Below are 27,659 nucleotides of genomic sequence, written 5' to 3'. Positions count from 1 at the left end.
TGGCTGTGGCGATGTCGGGTGCTGAGGAGGCGTTCATCCAGGTTTCGGTGATGAAGGCGACGTCCGGTGAAGTTGCATCGAGCAGGTCCCATAGTTCCACGGCGTGTCTGTGAACGGAGCGGGTGTTCAGCAGGATGCACTTCAGGTGGTTGCTGTTAGTGTTGGAGTCGGCGGGGGCGGTGCAGGTCCGGTAGCAGGTGAAGCGGCAGGCTTTGCAGGCGAAGGGTCCGTTGGTGCATCTCGGGGTGGCTCGGTAGCAGGCAGGGTTACGGCCGGCGTTGAGAGTGGCGGCGTCGTAGGTCTGTCGTGAAGTCTTGCATCGGCGGTGGGAACCAGGGGTCCTGGCACTGGGCGCGGTCCGGGCGCAGACGGGCTTGCCTTTGGCGCGCCTTCGGCGCACAATTGGCGCGCCCTCTGCGCGTGCGCACGGTCGCCATTCATGGCGAAGTGCGAGGGAGGGATGAGCAGCTGGGAGGCGGGAGCGGGGAGGGCACAGAAGGAAAGGGGGCGTGTCCGCACTCACGGCGGCGGGAAGCGGGGAGCGGGGCGGGTGGGCGCAGGGGGCACTGCAGGGGAAACTGCACAGGGGGGCACAAAAAACACAGGTAAAAGGGGCAAAATAACAAGGAGACCGAATTAAATACAAGAAAAAACACAGTAAAAACAGTAGACAGCACCGAGCGACGGCGGGGGGCGTATTCAGCAGGAAGGCTCAGCGAGGCTGAGGGCAGCGGCAGGCGGGGAGCACACGCTACAGCTGGTGGCCGTGCGGCGCGGGGGTGTCCTAAGAATAGGTCACACTCACCTGTGCCGCACGGTCGCCCTTTATGGCCAAGTGCGAGGGAGGGAGGAGCAGCTGGGAGGCGGGAGCGGGGAGGGCACAGAAGGAAAGGGGGCGTGTCCGCACTCACGGCGGCGGGGAGCGGGGCGGGTGGGCGCAGGGGGCACTGCAGGGGAAACTGCACAGGGGGGCACAAAAAACACAGGTAAAAGGGGCAAAATAACAAGGAGACCGAATTAAATACAAAGAAAAAACAGTAAAAACAGGAGACAGCACCGAGCGACGGCGGGGGGCGTGGTCAGCAGGAAGGCTCAGCGAGGCTGAGGGCAGCGGCAGGCGGGGAGCACACGCTAAAGCTGGTGGCCGTGCGGCACGGGGGTGTCCTAAGAATAGGTCACACTCACCTGTGCCGCACGGTCGCCATTTATGGCCGAGTGCGAGGGAGGGAGGAGCAGCTGGGAGGCGGGAGCGGGGAGGGTACAGAAGGAAAGGGGGCGTGTCCGCACTCACGGCGGCGGGAAGCGGGGAGCGGGGCGGGTGGGCGCAGGGGGCACTGCAGGGGAAACTGCACAGGGGGGCACAAAAAACACAGGTAAAAGGGGCAAAATAACAAGGAGACCGAATTAAATACAAAGAAAAAACACGGTAAAAACAGGAGACAGCACCGAGCGACGGCGGGGGGCGTGGTCAGCAGGAAGGCTCAGCGAGGCTGAGGGCAGCGGCAGGCGGGGAGCACACACTACAGCTGCTGGCCGTGCGGCGCGGGGGTGTCCTATTATGTCAAAGATGGAACATTATTATTCCCAGGAAAGACAGAATGCTACAAGCAATATTCTCATTATGTCAGAGATATCTCACTATTAAGCCAGGGACACTCAGAATGTTATCATGAATGCCACAACATGTCAAAGATGGGTTACAATAACCAGTGATAGCCAGACATGCCAAGAATGCTAACAATATGTTAAGGATGGGATAATATTACGTCAGGGATAGTCAGATAGTTGCAAGAATTCCCACAGAATGTCAAGCATGTGTCTTACTATTATGACAAGGCTAGCCAATAGTATGCCAGGGACAACTAGAATGTCGCTATGAAGTCACACTATATGTCATGGACGTGAAACTGTCAGCAGAGGTACCCAGACTGTTGCTAAGAATACTCCCAATATGTCAGAGATGAGAATGTGGTTAAGAATGCCTACTCTATGTCAGACTGCCCGTTAATATGCCAAGCAAAGTCAGAATGTGGTCAGAAATGTCCCCCGCATATGAAAGATGGTTAACCACGGCATTTTAGAGACCCATATTTAACCATAGGCCCTGTTGAGCAGCAATTGCCTTTTAAGTGAGTGAACATCAATGTCTATAGCCAGGGATAACTATATCAAATGAGAAAGCATCTTAATGAATTAGTCCTTAAAACCTACACTTCCCAAATAGCTTTTTGAAACCATGGGTGTAAAAAGAAAAAAAAAATCTTACTTGTTGTTCGCAGGAGACAAAAACAAACCAAACACTGTGCAATTGCCACTTTTATTGGAATTAAAGCTCTGGCTATGCTAACTCTTCTACTTTACATTGCAAGATCTTGTAACAACCTGAAAACAAATCTTCAAAGACAAGGTTCAATTCATTGAAAAGGACGCTGATACTCTCAACAAAGGCAATCCCTCACCTAGTTTGACAGTTTGTAATGAGAGGACCATCTCTGCCCACAACACCATCTAGACAGCGTTCGGGAGAGGGCGAGGATCACGGGATTTCATGAGTAAACGGGTCTCTATAATTGAACTGCTCATTTTCCTATAGTGGCAACCTCTCATTTTAGGATTGGGTTCTAATATAATGGCAGTCTTGGCAGAAATAGTAAAGTCAGTGTACCAACACAAGAAGCATTTTTTCAAATAGGCCAGATTCAACAAAAGATTCCATACATCTGAACTGCTCTTCACTTAGCAATTGTAGGCACCATCATCAATCCAAACAGGAAGTAACCAAAGGCCTCTAGGGAAGTTTACCAACGTGCAAAATGTGTCAGTCAGACTTGAGGAATAATTATGGAAATGAGACCCGAATGCCCACATGCTGAAAAGTTGTCACTGGTTCCAGTAGGGCCATCCTCCCCAAACCCTTCTCCACTGTTTGCACAGTCACCCAATGCACGACAGCACAATGGCTCTGCGAGTTACACACAAATTCCTGATATCGGGTGAGACTTATAGGTGACTACTTTGAATTCCTGTAAAATCAACTCAGCCTTTCATCTGTCCGAAGTTTTTTTTTTTTTTGGTAGGAGATTTTATTCCTTCTCAAACATTACAGTGTTTAATATACAAGATCAAAGTTTCACTCGCTAAGTGCCTCCATCAGTATGACCTGCGCATATTCATTTGTATCAAAATTAACTCCCTCATTCTTCTTTCTTCTCCGCTGTTCATTCCTCGGATGGTGGTGATCTGTTTCTCGTATAGACTTTACATTTCCCCTTTTCCTTCAGTTTAACTGCTATTTATAATTCCTCTCATTGACTTCTCATTGTGGCAGTTCTATGTATGATTACATACTATCTGTCTTCACTCTCCAGTTTCTCCATATTTTCCGGTATTCCTGTGGGCAACCCCTATCCTCATAAATCACTTTCTTGATGTCCTGACACCAGCCCATACTCCTTAGCCTTTATGATAATGTTGGTCCTCCCCACCCTTCTTTGTTGCAATGTCTTCTGTTGACTACTAACCCCTGATTAACTAATATTTAAAAACTAAGAATACAAATAAAGTAGTAATTTAAAAAAGTTTTTAAAAAGTTTGCAGCCTCTCAGACACCCAGCAACATCTTCAATGGCTTATTTTGCATTGGGACTCCTATCAACTTTTTGAGTCTGATTTTAATCAGTCCCAATTATGTTGAATTCCTAAGCATTCCGAGACAGTATGAAAAAAGGTCCTCACTCAACTACATTTGTGCAGACGTATGTTCGTATCTATTCTGCCAATTCTATGTAACATTTCCCTTGTATAATATACCAGGAAACACCGATTACAACGATGGTAATTGGACGCGGTGCCAGCGCAACGCAACTTTTACATCGCAGGATCCTTTGCATTGCATGTATTTACAACACATGCTATAACTGCGCAATGACATTTCCAACGCAAACGCAGCAATGACATTTATGACGTCATTCATTAGGTCGTCGCGACAAACAAAAATTTAATTTGCAATATTGACATAATTATATGACATAAATAATGATTGACAGCTGCGTGCTTTGTGTCATTCAATAGGTCGTCGCGAGTCACGGAAGATGGCATGGATAGATGGCATGGACAGCTCCGTTACAGAGCCACGGAAGATGGCATGGGCAATGATTGATGGGAAGGGCAAGAATCATATATTTATTGCTGGAAATAATATAACTCATACCAAAAATGCACACAGTCCTTCAAAATGGTATGCGGTGTCACGGTGTAATTCAGAAGGTATCAGGTGAATCACAGAACAACCTTCTAATTCCACAAATGCACTCTGAGCTCTGCAATATGCCATGCAACACTTGGCTCAAAGAACGCCGCTTGATTCAAGAAACCAGTCACTCCCGTGTAACTACAAATTTCAGTCATTGGTATGTCGGGCCCCAACAATATTGAGCAGGAAAACACATCATTGTAAAAAACCCAAGCTCCAGCTAATGAGGTGAGACTACATTGACCGACACTCTCTCCTAAGACCACTATATCGTAGGCTCTGATAGTACAAATGTTAAAGGGTGAGTTTTTAAATGGGGCGTGGGCAGTATGTGAATAACTTAAATAACGAATCAGAATGTCCATACATACTGTATTTGGGTCACTGAAAAATTACAACCCTTCACAGAGAGCCTTACTGACATTATTAAATTACAATGTTCTATGAGGATTTAGTGGCTGGCCTACGTTAAAAAAATTGGAATGAGGTAGACCAAGCCAACTTTTGGGATGACCCATCCCGTATCACAGCCGCTGTGCTAGCAGTGGGTAAATCAAGATTTTGGGAGAGAGTTGCTGCCCAGCATGAATTGCCCAGCCACACAGGTAGGCTTACAAGACGCATTTGTTGAACAGATTTGGGTCTAGGGCTGAGGAATTTCCGACTTCCATTCAACTTGTGCATGCTTGTAAATTGTTTTTGCAGGTCAGGTATGGTATCCTCCCAATTGCTGTCTGATCCACACTTCATTTTGGGTCTCTGTAAAGTCTGAGTTTACTCGGTGCCAATCACGTATGCTCTAGGACGAAACTGAGCAGCATTTGTGATTTTTTGTTCTTCAGTCCAAAATAAGCTAAACCCAGAGCGAGCTGAATTGATCCCCTATGTCGGCTCCACAAATCAAACAGACTCCCTTAGATTCCGCAAAAGCGATTCTTCGATTGTGATTGTAGTGGCTGTGTCTAAGTTCCTTCACGCACATTGGCTGATTAGGCACAAATTGTTAGTTTGATCTCAAATGTTTTTATGTGTATTGTGATCACATCCTTTAGTGTTTTAGCTAGATATATTCTGGAACTGGTGGGTTTTATCTATTTATATATATGCTGAAATTGCTGGGTTTTATCTATTTATTTTGATTAATTGGGTCTGGCTTCTATTATGTATTTTTGATGTCTGTTTTTGTGTTTTGAAGATGAAATATACATTTTCGATCGGTCTTTGAACTTTAGCATCGGTGCACTTTTACTTAGGATGCGGTAACCAATAGCATGACAGAGCGGGTAAGCACCTACGAGAATGTTAGTGGATGTGACTTTTCCAGCTAAGCCTGTGATTGATTTAATATGCCAATGAGGTACTTCTTTTGCAGTAACCCACTGGATTTCGGCCCACACTATGGCTGCTGTAACAATCATCTGACAATATATAAAATAACACAAACAAAACAAAAAAAACGTTATACGGGGAACATTAATGTGAGTCTCTTGTTTTTGTTGATGTTTTTAATTTTTATTTGGCTTTCGGATTTCAAAATTACGTTCACGTTATTTGAACACAGTGGTAGAGAATATATTTAAAGGATGTCTTTTGGAAAGAACAGTTATTCAGGGAGAGTCTCTGTTGGCAATGTTGTTTTGGAGGACTTCCACACCTGGTAAAGCAGGTTATGTGAATAAAAAAAAAGATCAAACGATATAGTAAGAGTGACACATGGTTTATGGGTGATGATGTGGAACTGAATTTCTCGTCTATTCCTACGGGAAACACCCATTACAAAGATGGTAATTGGACGCAGTGTATAGAGAAAAAAAACGTTGTAACGGGAGACGATTTAATCAACTGCGTTGTAATGGCACAAAACAGCCGAGACACTGCAATCGCATGAAAACAGCAAGCGCAGTAAATGTGTGCGATGTAATTGCTTAAACGATGTCACAACAGCGTGGTAATTGCTTGCGTTGTTACGGTTTGTGATGTACCCAATGCACACCTTTAAATTATATTAATTTGAAGCTCGCATTATTTGATATTTCCCTTGATGATCTACGTATTTCATACCATGTATTATCTTCCAACTCTCCAATATCTTGTTGCCATTTCTCTCCTAACCTAGCTATTTTTTTGGGGATATTTATCATTGGTGAGATAAAGGGCCTTACAGCCCTCCAAAGTTGATGCATTGATGCACCCTTAAATTGCATAATTGTAAAATCTGGAAACATTGTGGTATTATTATCATTATTGTTATTGGTGCGCTCTCAACTGTGTCAGCTACCTCTTCCTCATCCTCACAAGCCAAAATGTAGAAGTCATAGGGTTAAGACTTCCCAATCCAGGCCTCCCATATTCTGGTTTTGCTTTACCACTTCAGACTCAATTCTAGCCCCACTCAACTGCTTCATAATGTCCCTCGAGACCTTGCGCTTTGCCTAGTTCTGTCTCCCTGGGGAGCTACATAGAGAAACAAAGGGCACTACAAGATTATTGAAACCGTAGTTTGGGTTAAAATAAAATATATATCAGTACCAAGCCACACAATATAACATATTGTGACACAGCATACTGAGATGGGTGTCTTGTGAGACCAGTTGCAGAAACATGTCAGAAGTACCCACCTGCGAAAAGGTAATTTCTACTTTCTCTTTCTGTGTTAGTGACAGTAACTTGTTTTACTGATGTCTTTTGTTCATCTTCATTCGCGATGTAGGAATCAGTATTGTTGAATTGAGATCCTGCTTAAAAAGATAAAAACATTTATTTTGTTAAGTAAAAAGATGTAATATACCCACAGGATTGGTCTCATTAACGGCTGCCTGAGGTTGTATCATCGGGGGAGTCATATACATTAAAAAGAGGGAAATGATAGGTTTTATGTTTACAACAATGGTTGAGAATGCCACAAAATGAAATAAAAGTTGATTTTGGAAAATGAATGTATGATCTAATTGTTTGAGTAACAAATGCTCAAGACCATTTTTGAAGGTTTTTGGCCGATAATAATCGGAACGACCAGGGATTATACTGTCTGAGACGTATATCAGATTACATATGTGCTAACATTTACAGATATTCATCTATAGCAATCGGATTCCAATAATGACCTGTCATCAGGCTTTGCTGACAATATTTGGAAATCCTCAAGCCAACATACCACACTGAATTGAGGTATGGGGAATTAGTCAGAAAGAATATACTTATAATATTATCCACAAATCAGACAAGGAGCATAATCCAGTGGACAACACCGCCATGAAGATGACACAAAAAGGCCCCACAGCTGAAGAATATCTGCATTTTGTTATTGATCGAGCAATGCCTTCATCTGTATCTTTGGAAGCCATCACAGATGTCACTCTGATGGAGACCACAGTAAGGGAAGTCAAGGGTAGCACATCCAGAAATGAATGAATACTGATGTACAGCAGTTGCTTTCTGGTGTTGTAGATATCAGCGCTCTTATGTCATTTGAGCATCTGCAGGAAAAACTGCCCGTGGCAGCATGTGGAGTTCTACTGCGAAACAGATGAACTGTCATCCTACAGAAACTATGCCAAAGAGTGATAGACTTAGCACATGAATCAAGCTGGAGAACAGTGGCAATGTAAAGAGACATATGAGAAAGAGTCTGGCTTCCACAACTTGACCAACTTGTCAATGAAACTCTAAAAAAAGGGAAACAGCCATCACATCGCATGGTTAACAATGCATGAGATTACAACGCGGTCGTTACAACGACCGCGTTGTTACATCGCAGTACAATTACAACGCAAGTCGTTACAACGACTTGCTGTAGGGGGCGCTCTAAACTAAGGAACAGTATAATTTACTATTCCAACACCTTCCCTACTGTTGCGCACGCTGGAGTTGGAATAGCAAATTATTCTATCCCTACTTCCAGCGCGCCCCTACAGCATGTCGTTGTAATGACTTGCTTTGTAATGGTACTGCGATGTAACAAGGCGGTCGTTGTAACGACTACGCTGTAATCGCATGCGTTGTAAACGCATGCAATGTAAAGATATGTATTCCTAAAAAAAAAGTCACGTGCTAAGTGGATCTCCAAGATGCAAAACCTACAAATGTCCCCTCTGCCAAAGAGTTCCTAGTGCCATTTGTTGACTTCTTTGGGACACACAAATCGGAACAGTATCCCATAGTTTTGATGGACGAGTATTCTAGATTTTTCATCGCAAAGAAGCCATAAGAACTGGACCAGTCATCCCTGTCCTGGATGAAATGTTCGCAGCCTAGGGAATCCAGGTGATTGCCAACACACCTGGATACTCCATACAGCTGCCTCTTTTCAATGGAATTAATGTTTCCACATTTGCAAGGCATCTGAATTTAAAGCATAAACAAGCATTTGCAATGCAATAGGTCTCGCATTTATAAGATTTTGAGCTATTGGCATTGTAAAATTACAATGCCTTTTATTTATGTTTTGGTTTTAAAACAAATAAAAGGCATTGTCATTTACAATGTCAGTAGCATAAACTCGCATAAAAGCAGTGTGTGGAGTGCAGCAGTGTGCGGCGTGCAGCAGTGTGCGGCATGCAGTAGCGTGTGGTGTGCAGCAGTGTGTGGCGTGCAGCGGCTTGCAGCGGTGTGCGGCATGCAGCAGTGTGCGGCGTGCAGCAGTGTGCGGCGTGCAGCAGTGTCGTGCAGCATGCAGCAGTGAGTAATGCAGCAATGTGCAGCAGTGTGTGGCGTGCAGCATTGTGCGGCGTGCAGCATTGTGCGGAGTGCAGCATTGTGCAGCGTGCAGCAGTGTGTGGCGTGCAGCAGTGTGTGGCGTGCAGCAGTGTGCGGCGTGCAGCGGCATGCAGCAGTGTGCGGCGTGCAGCAGTGTGCGGCGTGCAGCAGTGTGCGGCGTGCAGCAGTGTGTGGCATGCAGCAGTGTTTCGTGTAGCAGTGTGAGGCATGCAGCAGTGTGTGGCGTGCAGCGGCGTGCAGCAGTGTGTGGCGTGCAGCAGTGTGTGGCGTGCAGCAGTGTTTCGTGTAGCAGTGTGTGGCGTGCAGCTGTGCGGCGTGCAGCAGTGTGCGGCAGTGTGGCGTGCAGCGGCGTGCAGCAGTGTGTGGCGTGCAGCAGTGTGTGGCGTGCAGCAGTGTGTGGCGTGCAGCAGTGTGCGGTGCGCAGCATTGTGCGGTGTGCGGCAGTGTGTGGTATGCAGCAGTGTGTGGCATGCAGCAGTGTGTGGCTTGCAGCAGTGTGTGGCGTGCAGCAGTGTGGGGCGTGCAGCAGTGTGGGGCGTGCAGCAGTGTGGGGCGTGCAGCAGTGTGGGGCGTGCAGCAGTGTGGGGCGTGCAGCAGTGTGGGGCGTGCAGCAGTGTGCGGCATGCAGCAGTGTGCGGCGTGCAGCGGCATGCAGCAGTGTGTGGCGTGCAGCAGTGTGTGGTGTGCAGCAGTGTGTGGCGTGCAGCAGCATGCGGCGTGCAGCAGCATGCGGCGTGCAGCAGCGTGCGGCGTGCAGCAGGGTGCGGCGTGCAGCAGTGTGTGGCGTGCAGCAGTGTGTGGCGTGCAGCGGCTTGCAGCGGTGTGCGGCGTGCAGCAGTGTGCGGCGTGCAGCAGTGTGCGGCATGCAGCAGTGGGCTGCGTGCAGCAGTGTCGTGCAGCATGCAGCAGTGAGTAATGCAGCAGTGTGCGGCGTGCAGCAGTGTGCGGTGTGCAGCAGTGTGCGGCGTGCAGCAGTGTGCGGCGTGCAGCAGTGTGTGGCATGCAGCAGTGTGTGGCGTGCAGCAGTGTGCGGCGTGCAGCAGTGTGCGGCGTGCAGCAGTGTGTGGCATGCAGCAGTGTTTCGTGTAGCAGTGTGAGGCATGCAGCAGTGTGTGGCGTGCAGCGGTGTGCGGCGTGCAGCGGTGTGCGGCGTGCAGCGGTGTGTGGCGTGCAGCGGTGTTTCGTGTAGCAGTGTGGGGCGTGCCGCAGTGTGGGGCGTGCCGCAGTGTGGGGCGTGCAGCAGTGTGGGGCGTGCAGCAGTGTGCGGCGTGCAGCAGTGTGCGGCATGCAGCGGCATGCAGCAGTGTGTGGCGTGCAGCAGTGTGTGGCGTGCAGCAGTGTGTGGCGTGCAGCAGTGTGCGGCATGCAGCAGTGTGAGGCGTGCAGCAGCGTGCGGCGTGCAGCAGCGTGTGGCGTGCAGCAGTGTGTGGCGTGCAGCGGCTTGCAGCGGTGTGGAGCGTGCAGCAGTGTGCGGCGTGCAGCAGTGTCGTGCAGCATGCAGCAGTGTGCGGCGTGCAGCAGTGTGCGGCGTGCAGCAGTGTGCGGCGTGCAGCAGTGTGTGGCGTGCAGCAGTGTGCGGCGTGCAGCAGTGTGCGGTATGCAGCAGTGTGCGGCGTGCAGCAGTGTGTGGCATGCAGCAGTGTTTCGTGTAGCAGTGTGAGGCATGCAGCAGTGTGTGGCGTGCAGCGGCGTGCAGCGGCGTGCAGCGGTGTGTGGCATGCAGCGGTGTTTCGTGTAGCAGTGTGCGGCGTGCAGCAGTGTGTGGCGTGCAGCGGCGTGCGGCAGTGTGTGGCGTGCAGCAGTGTGTGGCATGCAGCAGTGTGCGGCATGTAGCAGTGTGAGGCATGCAGCAGTGTGTGGCGTGCAGCGGCGTGCAGCGGTGTGTGGCATGCAGCGGTGTTTTGTGTAGCAGTGTGCGGCGTGCAGCAGTGTGTGGCGTGCAGCGGCGTGCGGCAGTGTGTGGCGTGCAGCAGTGTGTGGCATGCAGCAGTGTGTGGCATGCAGCAGTGTGCGGCATGCAGCAGTGTGTGGCGTGCAGCGGCGTGCAGCAGTGTGCGGCGTGCAGCAGTGTGCGGTGTGCAGCAGTGTGTGGCGTGCAGCAGTGTTTCGTGTTGCAGTGTGTGGCATGCAGCAGTGTGAGGCGTGCAGCAGTGTGAGGCGTGCAGCAGTGTGAGGCGTGCAGCAGTGTGTGGCGTGCAGCAGTGTGTGGCGTGCAGCAGTGTGTGGCGTGCAGCAGTGTGTGGCATGCAGCAGTGTGAGGCGTGTAGCAGTGTGAGGCGTGCAGCAGTGCGAGGCGTGCAGCAGTGTTTCGTGTAGCAGTGTGCGGCGTGCAGTAGTGTGTAATGCAGCAGTGTGCGCAGCATTGTGCGTGCAGCATTGTGCGGCGTGCAGCAGTGTGCGGCGTGCAGCAGTGTGCTGCGTGCAGCAGTGCCGTGCAGCATGCAGCAGTGAGTAATGCAGCAGTGTGCAGCAGTGTGTGGCGTGCAGCAGTGCGCGGCGTGCAGCAGTGCGCAGCGTGCAGCAGTGCGCGGCGTGCAGCAGTGTGCGGCGTGCAGCAGTGTGTGGCGTGCAGCAGTGTGTGGCGTGCAGCAGCGTGTGGCGTGCAGCGGCATGCAGCAGTGTGCGGCGTGCAGCAGTGTGCGGCGCGCAGCAGTGTGCGGCGTGCAGCAGTGTTTTGTGTAGCAGTGTGAGGCATGCAGCAGTGTGTGGCGTGCAGCAGTGTGCGGCATGCAGCAGTGTACGGCGTGCAGCAGTGTGTGGCGTGCAGCAGTGTGTGGCGTGCAGCAGCGTGCGGCGTGCAGCAGTGTGCGGCATGCAGCAGTGTGCAGCAGTGTGGCGTGCATGCAGCAGTGTGCAGCAGTGTGGCGTGCAGCAGTGTGTGGCGTGCAGCAGTGTGCGGCGTGCAGCAGTCTCGCATTTGTGAAAGTTAGAGTTTTTAGCATTTAAATCTAATGTCCACGGCCCACTTTCACTTTCGTCCGTTGTTAAAGCTTTGTTGTCTTTATGGGGCCATGTGTTTGAAACACATGGCCCCATAAAGATAAGAAAGCTGACCCTTTGAAGTAGTATGATGGCGAGGCTGACTGCAAAGTTGAAAACACTCCATTAAAAGCTCAGTTTTTCTTTTCTTCTGCAGTTTTATATAACGTGAACTCTACCCTAAGATATTGGAGTGCGTTCACGCCCTTAATTACATCGGCCACGCCCCTTTGAGAGACCCTCCAGTTTATTCATACCACTTAAAGCCCTGAGTTTGACCATGTCGTTTGTATATTCTTGTGTGTCTATTAGCTGTTTGCACAGATGCCGTGCTGGGTGTGGAGGAAAAGCGTTGCCGTGTCCTGTCCATCCTTGACTTCCGACAGCGACTACAAGCCAGGCTAGAACTCTGACAAATGTCTTTCACCCCCACTGCCCTTTCCAGCCTGCCCCTCCCAACAGATCAAATTAAGCTGTTTTGTGTACTTCCACGTACAAGAGTGGCTGTAAAACTCGGAATGTACTAACTAGGGAGGGGGTGGAACAAACGGAGTGGGAGGTGTATGGGCGAGCGCAGACAGTGCAACACGAGCAGTCTGCACATGCACTCTACAACATAAAAAACAAGAGCGCACTGAAGCTGACGAGGAGGGAGTGGGAGGGGGGAGTGGGGGCGGGCATGCTTTACGACGCGTGGATTCTGTTGGGTATACGAAGAATGTCTTCAAAGTGGTCGATTTCACACACCAGCCTCATTCGATTGTTTAAACGCACAATCTTGGATTTCCTCTATTTTTGAAAACCCAAACACCACTGTAGCACAATGATTGTGTTCCTTAGAATGTTATTATTTTTAAACGGGTCATGGTTAAGATAGCCCCGTTCACTCGCGTGTGACAGCCATAAGTTAGAAACAGCTCTGATTGTAACTGAACAATGAAAATCCCCATTACAGAACTTACAGATCTTAAAATGGCGGTGTTTGTCCATCTACAGGAGTAAGAGGTAAAAGTGGAACTCCACAGCAAGCCCCCAGCAGACTAAGCGCAGAACAAAAGCATCCCCGGTTCGTAAAACCTGGCAAGCGAACAGACACCTATTCCCTGAATTTTAATAGCTGCATTGATTTTCTTGTCCTGCTCTCCTGGGAAATCACAGATGACCCCCGGGGCAAGAAAAGTCACCCACACCACCCCCATGCCTACCCTCCAGCTAATTCTGTGCTCACGGGGACGTCTGGAAGGGTCCCTTTTAAGAAAGCACAAATTTGATTTTGAGGCCGACCCCAGAAATGGCCCTGCTCCCTTCCCCATTGTTTGGCAGGCTGCATAATTTGCATTGCAGATCAACCCTTGCAAGCTGCTGCCCCCTCCTCCCTGCCCCCTCCCGTCTCAAATAACTGACCACTCAAAACACACACGCAGGGCACCCCCGCCACGTACCCAGATCCGCCACCTATGCCCATGTTTGACTGACAAGGGAGACAATCCAGCAATCTAGGGAAGCCGAGGAAAAGAGGGTCACATCAAGCAGAACTATGCAAAGACTTGAAATCAACTGGGCCCTTTAAAAGTTTAGAACTGACAAGACGATCAAGTTTAGACAATCATCTATTTGAAGTCTGCATCAACACCATACACTAATAAATGCAAGGCCGATATTTATTTACACCTTATTAGATGGTCTTACACTTTAGATGTGATCTTGTTGTACATTATTATCCAATCAACAGTGCATTAAAGTAGGAAGGGAAGCGGCCGTACGGCCGCGAATGTGAAAGTGATCACGATCACGATAAAACATCAAAGCGGCGAAAGTGAAAGACAACGAGTGCTTTCAGGCTGCCAAATGGTGCGCGCGCCCGGCACACATGCACAGTAGTTGGCGGCCTGAAAGCACTCGTTTGCACTTCCAAAAGTGCTTACTATAAGTCTCGCCAGAGCAGCGCTAAAGCGCTGTCTCAGGCGAGACCTAAAAAACGTACTGCTGTGCTATAAGCCAATGGAATATTTGAGAAATTCAGATCCGTGTTAAGAAGGCCTTTCAGCGGGCTGAACTAGATCAAGTGGCAGTACAAATCACATTGAACACAAATCTGCAAGCATGCTGCAATACTCCTCACAGTATCAAAGGTCAATCCATTTCAATATTCATGCAGGGGTGGGAAGTATGCATAAGAATACCCTGTATGAAGAGGAAGACCTATACTTATGATATCATTGACAGAAAGAAAAGCTGATGCAATATGCCAACACTTATCAAGGAGCTAGGTACTTCAAAATAAAGGAAGAAGTTTGGGTTCTAGTAAAGCAAGTACAAAGGAACAAGTCAGACACTCGATATTCAGCCTAATCTCTCCAGGTAACTACACAAAGGGAACAGTAATAACTACAAAGGCAGGTGATAGACAAGCAGTTCGCAACATATCTCACTTGAAGAAATACCACACAAGACACACTGCGGGTGCTTAAGACTATATTGGCAATAAATATTTGCTAGTCGTCTAACTCTGACATGTGTGAGTCGCTCCCTTTCCAAGTCATGCAAAGTTTTCCCACATGCTAAATCTAACAGTTATGTGATTTTTGTTTACACTCTTTTTTCAGTGCCTTTACTGGATTGCTGCATCACAGTTTTTTAGAGAAGTATTGTCTTTAGTGCAGTTGTTGTTAACCTTCTGGCTTTTGTTAGACCACCACATAATCACTATTGGAAACGGGGGATTCAATTTGGGGGTATGCAATTTGCACACTTTAAAACAGAAACAAATGTACATCAAACAAATACACACATTGCTTAATATTTAATTGAATTCATAAACAATAAAAACACAAACATCAAAATGTTAAGGTTTCCACCTTTCCAAATTTGGTTTTATTTCTAAAAGACAATGGGATATGTTAGACTATGTTATATCACTTTGCCTTTTCTGCTCCTAATGTATCTCTTTGTTGGTGTATACTAGTGCTCAAATTGAGGCCATCAATGGCCCATTCTATTGTTTGTTGTACTTGCACTACTCTGATTCAAGCTAAGAATACCAAGATTTTCACTTTTACAGTTTGCTTTTCTTTTGTGTATATACTTCACAGAATTGATGATATTTTTTTTATTTTTTTGAAAGAGTAGTTGTTATAATAGATCTCCAGGGGTCCGTGAATCACAGGTTAGGGCCCATCCTGCCTAAAAATGTCCTAATAGTAGCTTGCATTTAAAAAACAAATTGTGGTGCCATTGACACAGTTGACTTTCGCAGAGAACCAGGAGGCGTTAGACTCAATGTGCGTCTTGGGGCATTCACTGTATGGGGTGGTTTCCTACATCTGACATGTGCCATTTCGAGGTTGCTGAGATGGGTGATAGTGGTGCACTGTTGGGGACAGGGCTACTTTGCATAAAGCTTTCACCCTCTTCTTCCTCATCACCTTCACTTCCCACTGTAAGGCTTATTGTCCTCTCTCATCAACACCATCACATGCAGCAATTGTTTAAGGTGCGCCTCCCACCAAATTGCATGATGTTTTTTCATATGACTCGCTTGGTCTCTAGTACCGTTGTGTGAACCAGGCTTACCTAGACAAACATTTGTGTGGCAAATAGAGTATATTGCAACGCTATCCTCCTGCTTGCTAATAGTAAAGAAGTCCCAAACTGGGGAAAATAACTTATTCAGTGGGACACTGGTGCCACTGCCAGTATCCAAAGAACGGGAGGTAGTTGGGTTAGTTGATGATTGCCTCTCTGCAGTGCGTACTTCAACTGAAGTAGAAGTGAATGCAGGTCTCAGCGCGGGCCTTACAAATATGGAAGCTGGTGGTGATGTTGGTGGTACTAGTGCCACATCCCCCGATTCAGGTTGAATAGGAGGGGTAATGTCTGTACCCTCTGAGCTACCTTCCATTACAATGAATGGCTCATAATCCTCGTCACCTTCCATAATTGTAAGGCTTTAAGGAACTTTCAATTTCCAATCCATGTCCAAATCATCAGAAATGAGGGCTAGGAGAAGATGGTGGAGTACCCTTAATTTTTCTTGCTGGAGATCTGGAAGCCAATGGTTCAAGAAGAGAAACAACAGTTTGATTTGCAGCAAGTTCAGTTTCCTATTCTGCTCCTACTTCAGGAAGATCTACTATTGCTGACTGTGGTTCTTGTTGTCCACTTTGCTCAGTTTCCTGCGACGACTGGGTACTAGTTTGTGCCTGAGACAAATCCAATTCAGACTCACTGCTCATCACCATGAATTCAGTGGCTGCCTCACTGAGAGACATGGCCTTAGGCTTAGGTTGGGGAGGTGTCATTTATGTGGGAGTGCTGCTCCCAGCTTTCTCCCCAGAGGAAGGTGTGGCAGGCACACCACATTTCCTGAAAAAGGTTTGGGGTGGCATGCTAGTGGTGGCAATCTGCTACTTCTTCTCCTCCTCACTGGCCACTTTCTAGGGAGCACTTTTCTTTGGGGCCATCTTCAAGCTCTGCAAGTTGACAGTGGCACGTGTTGTAGTCATGTCACTTTGTACTGGACTTCTGTCTGGTAGTACAGTGGGTGATGTCTATTGTGCACCTAAAAGCAAACATTAAAAAAAACACTATACAATAATTTAGAGTGGTTACTTATTATCCTAAATAATTAACAACAATAGTGTATCCATCCAAAGTCAAATCACACCACCATAACATAATATTTAGGGGAGTTGGGGAAATGTATGAAAAAGGACACTAACAAGAACATAGGACAATATTTATCTGGGCGATGAGCAGCACATCATCCTCATCAATCTGTTGTAGAACGAAACGAAGGAATGAGTATAACACAGTAAAGTTTAATGCATTGCAACAGTCCTTCTGCCCCAGAGACCCAAGTGATCAGATATCTAAATGTTCTGTCTATTAATTTTGAAAAAAGCAAATTATGGAGGAGTGAAACCACCCAGTTCTAAATATATGATTGTTAAAAGAAAAATGATACTGTATTGCAAAATTGGGTGGTGCATCTGCATTCTCCTCGGGAATGTCCATCATTCTTGGGTGCCTGTCTGGACCAGTCCGGTAGGAAAGCAGGAGTGTTGAGCTTAGCTTTCGCCTTTTGTTCGTGCAGGAGATGAGAAGGTCTGCGGATTGTAAAACAGAAACTGTACTGTAGAGTCAAGGTGGAGAACAGAAGGAAGCTCGATGAGGAGTGTACCAAGAAGACTCAGTGGCAGAGCAAAAAAACAAGAGTACTCCAGTTTCACTTTTGCCACCAGTGCAATACATACACTCAGCAGAATTTCCAAAATCAACGCACCTCTCACCATTTCACATAGATGAGACTAGCCTCAGAGTCATGGTTTCCCCTTTGAAGTCGATAACTTCTTTCATCTAGCTGTTGATGAGGTAGTCCTGTCCTGAGTTCTTCCATCCTCCTCCTGACTCTGATTAACTCCGTCCCAGGCCTGACCCAAGGAAGATAGCAGTGTAGTGCACTGCTGTTGAAGATCAAGTAGCGAAAAAGAATTGCAGTATTTTGTAGAGGTTTTTGTTTGTTATCTAAAGTGACTGTTATGGTCTCTGAAGAACCAGATAAACAAGCATTTGCAATGCAACAGGTCTCGCATTTAGGTGAGTTTGAGCAATTGGCATTGTATAGTGGCCTGGCGCGGCAGCTCATGGACATGCTTTTCACATCTCTTTTTTGCTTTGCAAAGAACTGTAATAACACTTGCAGTCCAAATTAGACCATCTTTGTGCCTATCCACAACACCTCGTTCACTTCTCTGTAAAGGTGTAATCAAAATCGGTGCTCAAATGGAACACAGTCGTTCAGTACCTATTACCTGGTGTTGATAAGTGCCAGCAATCAGGGTTTTAAGTGGCCCAGGTCTTGCCGGTGCTGAGCACCGGCAGTTCTAGAAAGCAGGTGAAGCAGGTGCTGAGAAGGGTCCCAATCGGGCTCTCCATTCATCAGGTTAAAAACACCTTAACTCTGCTGCAGTACCACCCTTCAATGCCTTTGATGTGACCTCAAAGAGACCCGTTATAGTTCTTTTACAGTCTCACCATTTCAGAACTGAAGCATTTTCAAAATGCTATTACTACGTAGCCATGGTTGTTGTTTCTTTATACTATGCAACTAATAATCATTGACAAAGCCAATAGTACTGGCTTGTTGTACGTGAAATGTTACTGGCAGCAATCTCTCCTTATAAATACTGCATTTGTGCCGATAAGTGCAGGTGCGCTTCCTTTTAATTTCATGGGGGGCTCTGCCAGTAACTGGAAACATTCAATAGGGCGCAAGGAAGAACATTACGTCATAGTGCCTGGCGCATCACCAAATGGAGTTGCGCTACAGTGACCCAACTGCTGATGTAGTTGATGACCCGGTACACATGGCCCTCCATGCGGAAGCCTCCGTTGGAGAACAGGTTGTAGCTCCCGCCGCTCCTCATGCTGCAGCTGCAGGTACTGGGGCTGTATGGCGAGCAGCTGCTTGAGGGGCAGCAGGGCCAGCTCGCAGTTACAGGTGGTGAGCGTGTGCAAGTCCCCGAAACCGACGAAGACAAAGCTCCACAGCGGCGGCCTGGCCCTCCCAGCCTCATCTGCAGCAGACATTTAGCCCTGCCGCGGAGCCGAGGGACGGAAGCCGGGTCCGCACCGGGACCAGGACGGGCAGCGCAACTCGGCACATCTACAAATATGATCACACATCCAAGTGATGTCGGTGCCTCCTTGGTTTGCTGAGTCTGTGATCACTTTTCAATTAGTTGCACTCGCTTTCCGAAATGATGGCTTACTCAAAGTACAGGATTAGTCACATTCACGCCCTTTGGAACCACTCCCAAGGAGGGAAAAAATAAGCAGTGTCGAAATAGTTTGAGCTGCCTGGGAAAAAAAGCACTGGCAAAGCCAAAGTCGGACATTCACTGCCAGCTTTTTGAGCTGCCAAGGATTGTTTTGCTCTTCTACCAAAAAAAAAGCCCAATCCTCTGTAAAACAAAGCCCAAACCCAAACTAACATCCTACTAAAAAGAAGCCCAAATGACGGTCGAAAGCGAGATTTGCTTAAAAGCCTAACCAATATAACCACAAAGAGGGAGGCATGGCGAAAAAAAGTACCCCCAATAAAACTGTGGAATTAGGAGGAGGTGGGAGTGAGAAAAACTATATTTAAATGTAATCAGCTACACTACACACAGGCAAACAGAGACAGAGCAGGAAACAAAGAAATAAAGTAATCTCCCAGAGAACAGACAAAGAACTGTAGTGTGATGAGACAGTACTTAGTCCCTGTTCCATGGGAGGAATGGAAGAGAAAAAGGAGTCACAAAGAGGCAGGACTGACCACTGGCAAGCAAAGATTTTTGAGGGACACTGAAACAAACAAATCAAAAGCTGGGGGATGGCTTTAACCCAACATAACAAATTACAATAGGTCTTTAATGCTTGACCTAAAAACAATGGGCCCTGCAAGTAAAACTCGCTAAGTTTACAAATGCCAATTGCCCATCATTCAGGTCCCAAACATTGCAAATCATCTGAATCAAGTTTACAAATTACAGTTAAATACACTCACTCACTTTCTGCCACCACATGAATCATTAATCATCCCTCACAATCACTCACTCACTGCTGTAATAGTTGTAGTTACCGCTTCCAATCCAAGCACAGGTAGGTTAGGTAGTAGGTACACATTGTATCTTTGATGCAAGCAACACATTGGAATTTGGTATTGGCACTCTTAAAAATCAACAAACCTATGGGGCAGACCTGCTAAGTGATGCAAAAAAAGATAGACATTCGGGGGAGGCAGGCATTTTCTCCAATGTCATGAAAGAATTGTGGAGGCTTGTTCAGTGCACACTGGTCTAACTGCAATCTGGCTATATATGTGACTAAAAAATGGTAGGGCAGCATAAATCTGACACAAACATAATGTTCCACTAGCTACTTTATTTTTTTGCAAAGAAAGACATTAAATGAGAAGTAATTAAAAGGTTCTATGGTGGCACTAATATACTCAATCCTGGAAGTAGAGTTTGTCTTCAAACTCAGATTGTTCGCCCTTAAGTAGGTCAGGTAACACAGTTGATTCTCACCAATCCTCGTACTTCTTCCTGTGCTGTTTCAGGAACTGTGTTATTGTGTAGTATGATATGTTGGTTCATTTTGATCATAGTCAATCTCTCGACATTTTGAGGAGAGAGACTAGTCCTTCTCAATGTAAAAACTGCACCAGCTGCACTAGGCACATGCTCAGCAGACACACTGGCTGCAGGACACGACAGATACTTTACTGCCAGCCGGCTGAACTCTGGCCATTGGTGCATCTTCCCATACCAATAAATCAATGGGTTTTGATCCACATAGACCTCTTTTGGATCATCCAGATACTTCTGGAACATCCTCTGGATGGTCATTGGTGCTGCCACTTGCTCGACTTCTTTTGCCATCGCCCTCTGCATTGGACTTAAGCCCTGTCATTTGATCTGTCTTTGCTTTAGAGCAAGGCATCTCTGTTACTAGCAAAACCATAACAATTAATCATTATTTTGAAAGATTTGTGTCATCCGAGTTGTATTTTTATTTACGCATGTGTGTATTAGTGCAATATGACCTAAGGTCACGTTTATCTTGCTTGTCAACTTGTCTGGTACAGACAAAAAGGTATTGGTTGAGCCATTTTATTTCATTACGAGTTATCATGCAGTTGGTAAAGACTCTACCGAAAGCTTATGGACGTACTGTATCAAAACAAAACTGGTTTCTTGTAAAAAATAAACTGATTTTCTCTTGTATGAATTGTGTGGAATCTGATGTAATATAAGTATGTATGAATAATGAGTTATTTATTTCCATACGTTAAAGATGCTGCTCTTATAAACATATCAGATGTTTTTGAAATTGTGTATACACTAATTTTGGCAATTTGATTGTAATTATTCTATTTGCTGGGTTTTATCTTACTGAATTAATTTCTGAAGTACCCACTCTGACTGACTGACCAATGAGGCTTCAAAAGAAACAGGTTTATAGACAAATACATGACAAAAGGCTGGATAGTATAAAGTTAGCATGAGAAGTGGTAATTTAAGACATTTAATAGGGTGTATTCATTTTGGCTGGAAATATGACAACATGTAGAAGTGCCCAAGGAAATGAAATAATACTACCCCAAAAACAAATGCAACACAATCACAGTACAAAACAATAACACATTCACGCACCTGAACAAAACAATAATGCAACACAAAATACAATATGACAGACCAACACAAAATACTTAGGCAAATCACAATAACAACACAATAGCAACACTCCACAACAAAACAACATAAAATAAGAATACAACCTAGAACAGCAAAATGTAAAATCATAACCCAAAAGCTTGGGGCAGTGGGACCCGACACTTGGCAGGGACCTTAAAATGATTATGAATAAGGATCTAGATAAGGCCCAAAACACATACAGGGATTTCCCCAATAGGTAACGCCTGTTTGTAAGGCCTGGGAGCGATCGATTGGTGGAGGTTCAGACACCTACTGAACTACTGAGGGTGGACTTTACCAACCTTTCCTCAGCACATAAAAGTTATGCAAGACTAGACTACACTGTACTAAACAAAAGATTGCTGGCAAAGAAAGGTGAGAGATGCAGCCCTGGGTGATGTATGTTAATATCATATCAAAATTGTTTATTTCGGATTACAAATCCATAAAACACATACATCAATCCAACAATCCACTAAATAAAAAAAACACAGGTTAAAAATAGAAGAACCATGAAATGATAAACAAAAGAACCTTCTTAAGCAAGGGTTGCAATTAAAATATATCTACGCAGTTGGGACAGATGACAAAATCTCAGCTAGGCATCTATGGAGTTTGGCCTCGTACAAGGTTTTTATTCAACCGTCCTTCTTGCTCTGTATTATCCAGGCTGCATGTAGGAAATTTGCCATGCTAATCACTACCACCTCCCTAGTGTCGGATTTCAGGATCCTTAAGGCTGTGTGAAAAAACCTTAGTCCCAGGAGTTGGCACACAGGGAGAATCCATTTCTTATGGGGCTGTCTAAGGATAGGGCACAAGAAAACAAAATGAAGGCTGGTGTTAAGACCAGAAGTGCACACAGGGCAGCGATAGCTAAGGTTACTAGAATTCCCCCAATTCCTTGTAAAATCTGCCAAAGGGAGCTTTCTGTAATGAAACTTCATGTAAAGCTGCCGGGAAAGGAACCTTGTATAGCATCTAGTAAAGGTTCACAGCACGGAGTGATCTTGTGGTCTAGAAAAAGGTTGGTTAGACTTCCTGTGGGGCACTTCCTAATCTGCTTGCCCCACAGATCCACCTACACCGATCCTTAATTAGCTATCTCGATATCTGTGCGACTTTGTCAGGCCTAGCCATCATTACTTGCAGAGCAAGAGCTTTAAACATTCTCTTTAGATATGACAGCCACTGGATTCTCAAGTGACCTGGTGACTTTAAAAGTTTTCTAAGGGGAGATATAGGACTCCAGTTCGGATGATGTCCAAATCATATGCCAAACAAATAAGGGTCTTACCTGGATTGTAAAAGATATTGGGTACAAGTCCATGTCCTGGAGTACAGGGAGTGTTAGTGTGCTTTGGGAAAGGTTAAGGAGTTGTCTGAGAAAATGGTTCTGTGCTACTGATCATTCATTACTGCAACAGTAACTCCACAGTTCTACACCATATAGGGCAACACTTTTTTCATTAACTTTATAAAGTTTGAGTGCAGGGGTTAGATTCATCATCTTGAGAATTGCCCTCGACTCTTGTTGGAGTTTGAATGTCACCCCAAGTAAACTAAATCATGTACCAGCTCGAGAGGGGAATTGTTAACTAGTGTAGGGACCTCCTAGAATTCAATATCATAGCTTTTGTTTTCAATATATTTAACTCAAGGCCTCGATCAGAGCAGAACAAGAAAAAGCAGTTAAAAACTGCTTCTAGTCCACTCAAGGTTTTAGAAATGTGCAGAGAATTGTGTGTGAATAGTAATGTTGGAATTTTTGTATGGCTAATATTAGGGGAATCATTGTTTGCAAAGTTTAGTGCCGCAGCCAAATCGTTGATATACAATGCAAAGATCTCTAAATCCGGCAAACAGGTCATCATGTATTTTTATTTTTGGACCTGATTCCGTAACTTGGATCAACTTTTCCAAGACATCACCCACCCTGGAATATATCTGCTTCAGGAGATCCGGACACGCTTTCACATAGTCCCATTTTAGGGCTTTTTTGTTGTTAGAGGGGACTATGGTACCCAATTGGCTAGAATTAGTTACCATCTTTTGTGGGGCAATCAGCCCACGCAAATGCAAGATCAGGGCATTGTGATCACTGTCCTCTCTTTCTAGTACTTCCATATCGGACAAAAATGGCCAGTCGTGTAAAGACAGTTGTATAGTCTATTCTACTTGAACAATTGAATCGTTTGCAGGCTACAGCACCATCCTTGACGGATTGGGATCTCCTGTTGCAAGCTCTTAACCGTATTCTTAGAGTAATGCCCAAAAGCTGGAGTGCCATAGTGGAACTTCTCTTAACAGAGGAGATGCCCAATTTAGGGATCTGCCATAGTGCAGCTTCTTCGTCCATTAAAGATGGATCTTAGGCACCCAAGGGTTCATATGGCACAATAAAGTCACTGGGAACTATAAAATATGCTTTTGAATGTAAAGTGCTTAGGAAAGTATCTAAAAGTGCTAAGGTCAATGATTCCGTGTTGACACTCTGGGGTCTATTATACACATTAAAGAGAAAGAAGCACTTGTTGTCCATGTGGAGGGAGAGGTCGAAAATATCTGGGGAGGAGACTGTCAACCTCTTAATGGTACAATTTGGCATATTTCTCACCCAAATTATTAAACCTCCCATGGTCCGACCTTTCACCTGTGTCAGAGCCAGACAATAGAATTTTGAATAGCCACATCCAAAGTGCATATCAGGAGCCTAGGTTTTCTGAAAAACACAGATTTTGTGGTTATCAATGAAAGTGCACCCATGATTAATGGAAAAATGAAAATTGAGAAATCACATTGGAGGAGACCAAATCATGGAAAACCATTTTTAAGGAAAGATCATTTTAAGGGAATACAAAAAAAATCTATAATTAAAGGAAACATTTTAAAGGAAAGATCATTTTATGGAAAAATCTAAAATGATATTAATATTGGATTTAGGGGTAGGGAACGGTCTTTGGGTTCTGGGATGGGCAATGCAGTGTTTTTTGGGAAAAGAGATGGATGAAGTTCAGGCGTAGAAAGGCTTTTTTAGGATTCAGGGATGGGTGGAGTTTAAAAGTGCTGAGGGTTTTTAGCGAGCTGTAATGGTTGGAGTTTGGGGGTGGTGAAAGGTTTTTAGGGTTAAGAGGTGACTGGAGATTAGGGGTGTTGAGAGGTTTCTAAGGTTCATGGATGGGCGGAGTTAAGGGTGGGTGAGGGGGTTATAATGTTCAGTGATGGTTAGAGTTTAGGAGTCATGAGTTTTTGTTTTTAGAGTTCTGTTATGGGCAGGGTTTAGAGGTGGTGAGGGATTTTAGGGGGCCGGGGATGGGCGGAGTTAAGGGCAGAAAGAGTTTCAAGATTGGGAATGGGTGGAATTTAAGGTGGTGATGGGTCTTAAGAGTTATGGGATGGATGTAATTTAGGCATGAAGAGGAGCTTTTAGTGGGGAAAATGGATCAAGTTTAGCTATTGTTGTTAGGGGGTTAGCTATGGATGGTGTTTAGAGGAGGTGAGGGGTCAATGAATTAAAAGTGTCCAAAGTAATTGGCAATGTAAAGATATCAAACTGAAGTAATGTCTGCTAAAGTAAAGCACTAAAAATATTTCCTCAGACACAAAAGTTTCTGAAAGGAAGACCTGCAATATTTATACCTTAAAAAGTAAGCATGCACAAGCCAATTTCGAAATAAAAGACATTTTACGAGTTCGTGTCTATGAAATGGTAAGTGCCATTCATCCAGGAAGTTCCTATTAAACAGTTTAGGTGAAATGGTTTCTCAGTAATGGTATTTCATTAAATCAGTTATCTATATAAACACGTACAACTAGCTCAGGGTCCTATGACATGTCAGATCATGGTTTGCTCTCATGCGCATTGGATGAGTTTGGGACAGCTTGCACCGAACACAACACTGTGTGGTGCCTCAATAAAACACTGCATAAAGACCCAGTGGTGCTCCTGAATATAGGCCAGCATATCTCAAACTACTTTAATAAAATGATAACAAGAACCCAAGCATATCAACATAGTTGGATGTTTTTAAGGCAGTAATAAGGGAACACTGCATAGCTGCAGCTGCCCGTTTAAAAAAGATGAGGGAAGCCTTGCTGAACAAGCTGAGGAAAAGCTCATAGTGGCAAAGAGGTGTACAAACACTGTCACATCATATCTTTAGAAAGGTCTGCTGGGGACAAATACAAACATGTGGACAGAGCACATTTTCTCCTAACCAAACGAAACCACTCTATATTTCAGTTAGAAAGGGCAGAAAAAGAGAAGCCAGTCACAAAGGAGGAGATTCCCCCATCACATCAATGGTCTCAAGATATTTAAAGCTCCCTGGCCCACTGCCTTCCTAGCATTCTTTTACAAAGCTTTTGGTGTCAGCCTGTTGCTAGTGATCTTAAGAGTCTATAAAGAGATCGTCCAAAAAGGAGTAGCTACCCACACAATTTGAGAAGCCACTATTTCCCTCATACTCAAACAAGGTAATCCAGCCAAAGACTGCCAATTAACTCATCAATGTTGACACTAAGATACAAATTAAAATCCTCACATTACACACGCAGGGGCTGATGCCCACATTTCCACACTCAAGGCCAATCTAGCTTCATTTCGACTATGCACCCGGGGGACAACTCAAATAATGAGCTACATGTGATAGATATAGGACATAAAGGGAACCATAGGTCAGTACTCCTATCTCTAGGCACGGCAAAACTGTTCTATAGAGTCGAGTGGGTCTTTCTGGGGGACGATGTGATGAAAATGGGTTTTAGCAAAGATTTCAGAGTTGAGTGTTCGTTGGCTATCAGGCCCGAAAATATGCAGCTTAACAACACCTTGTTGCATTGGGTGCACACAGTACTAACTAGGAGACATGGGTGCCCACTCTCTCCTCGCTTGTTTGTTTTCACTTTGGAAACCCCTGCTTACCAAAACAAGTGTATCAAGGACATCAGATTTGAGCGAGATGCCCTTAAATAAACATATTTGCAGATGATATACTACTGTTAGTGACTGATCCTGTGGTATCCCTGCCGGTTATTCTAGTAGAGCTGGGGGAATAAAACTGAGTATAGGATTTAATATTAAAGTAAGTCAGAGAGCTTTAACCTTCCTAAAGGCCAGGCAACGTTACAGTCCTGGCCTAGCGTTGTAGCCCACCAAACCTATCCCCTTAGTATGGATTGGTACTTCCCATCCACCAAATAAATCCTTGCATTTCAAGCTGCTAAATGGTGTGGTAGAGAATGTAGGTATCTCCATATATGTATGTATATGTCATGCTGGTCGAATATTTCTACTTCAGGACACAGTGCATGAAAACACGTTGAATTTGAGTACCCTGCCCCTCTTCTAAGACTGAAGGACATTTAAGATAAGAGGCATGTATGAAGAAGCAGATGGAGAGAGATGATTCAAAATCTGCCTGCCCATTTAGGAGTGATTAGGTTGTTTTCAGTCCACAATTATGTAGAGAAATCTCTTGTAGGAATCGACTTCACGATTCTTGTTCAGTGCTCCTGTATCACTGTATAAAGTTTAACCATTTTACATTTTTGTTGCCGCACATAATCCTGTATCTGTTTATTGACCTTTCAGGGACACCTGTCTAACAATAGCTTTTGGAAGTAATTACTGAGATACAGTAATACCTCTCAAATAGTTGACAAAACAATCTATCTGGATATTCATGAAAGACTGCTATTCTCAGTATGCAATTAAGGGATGGGATCAGTCAAATGCTTGTAAAAAGTCATACGCCCCAGGACAGACAACTAGACTTTACCTGCCCACATACTGCTCATATTGTCATGAGTGGCCTTGAAGTATGGGCAGCAATAATTATTTGGCCTCTGTTCAAGGTACCACTGCTAATCTGTAAATTTCTGGTTATTTAATATCTTCTGGCTTCATTTGCTGCACCATTCAAAAAAATCCCTTCATCAAAGGTGCACCACTAAACATAGTCAACATTGAATGAATTATGTTTGCATAAAGAGAAGTGCACTTTCTGGAGGTTGATTATATACTGGTAGTGATTAAGTTAGTGCCTAGTGTATTTTGTCATCACGAATTCTGCCTCATCCAAGAATCATGGATTGGTTCATCATTTCCTGAAAATAATGACCTATCTGTGCTTGCACATATCATTGTTGGTCTCTTGTCAGATTAAAGCCAGGCAGTTAATCCTTCGCTGTCATCTGAATACCATCTTTATTATTGCTTTGAACAAACAGAAAATGGCTAGCTCTTACTGAGATAAGCCAAGGTCATACATTTTCAAATTCGCCTATAATTCAAGTATAGTGGAAATGTATTTTTCCACTTGCATGAAGACTGAGGGAGGTACTGCCTGCGGCTGATGACTGTCATGACTATTCCCAACAACAGAACAAGTCACATGTCTTTAATATATTCTTTGATGAAGACTAAAATGTAAAGCTCCTGCCGCATCTGTAAACACTATGTACCC

The 27,659-nt window shown here is 45.2% G+C and overlaps 1 protein-coding gene across 3 annotated transcripts in view; it reads right to left on the bottom strand.

Moving 5' to 3' along the window:
- Positions 1–27,659, bottom strand: part of LOC146821352 (uncharacterized) — a 143,082-nt gene that overhangs the window by 58,191 nt on the left and 57,232 nt on the right. For 2 of the 3 annotated variants that reach the window (XM_085612284.1, XM_085612285.1), the window contains one exon: positions 6,871–6,990. In XM_085612284.1, the coding sequence (XP_085468410.1) occupies positions 6,871–6,990 (120 nt within the window). The remainder of the gene's footprint in view (positions 1–6,870; positions 6,991–27,659) is intronic. The other variant, XM_085612286.1, reaches the window with a different exon arrangement.

This window comes from Triturus cristatus, chromosome 6 (genome assembly GCF_964204655.1).
Source record: "Triturus cristatus chromosome 6, aTriCri1.1, whole genome shotgun sequence".
Taxonomy (NCBI): Eukaryota; Metazoa; Chordata; class Amphibia; order Caudata; family Salamandridae; genus Triturus; species Triturus cristatus.
This window is presented reverse-complemented; position numbering and strand designations above follow the sequence as displayed.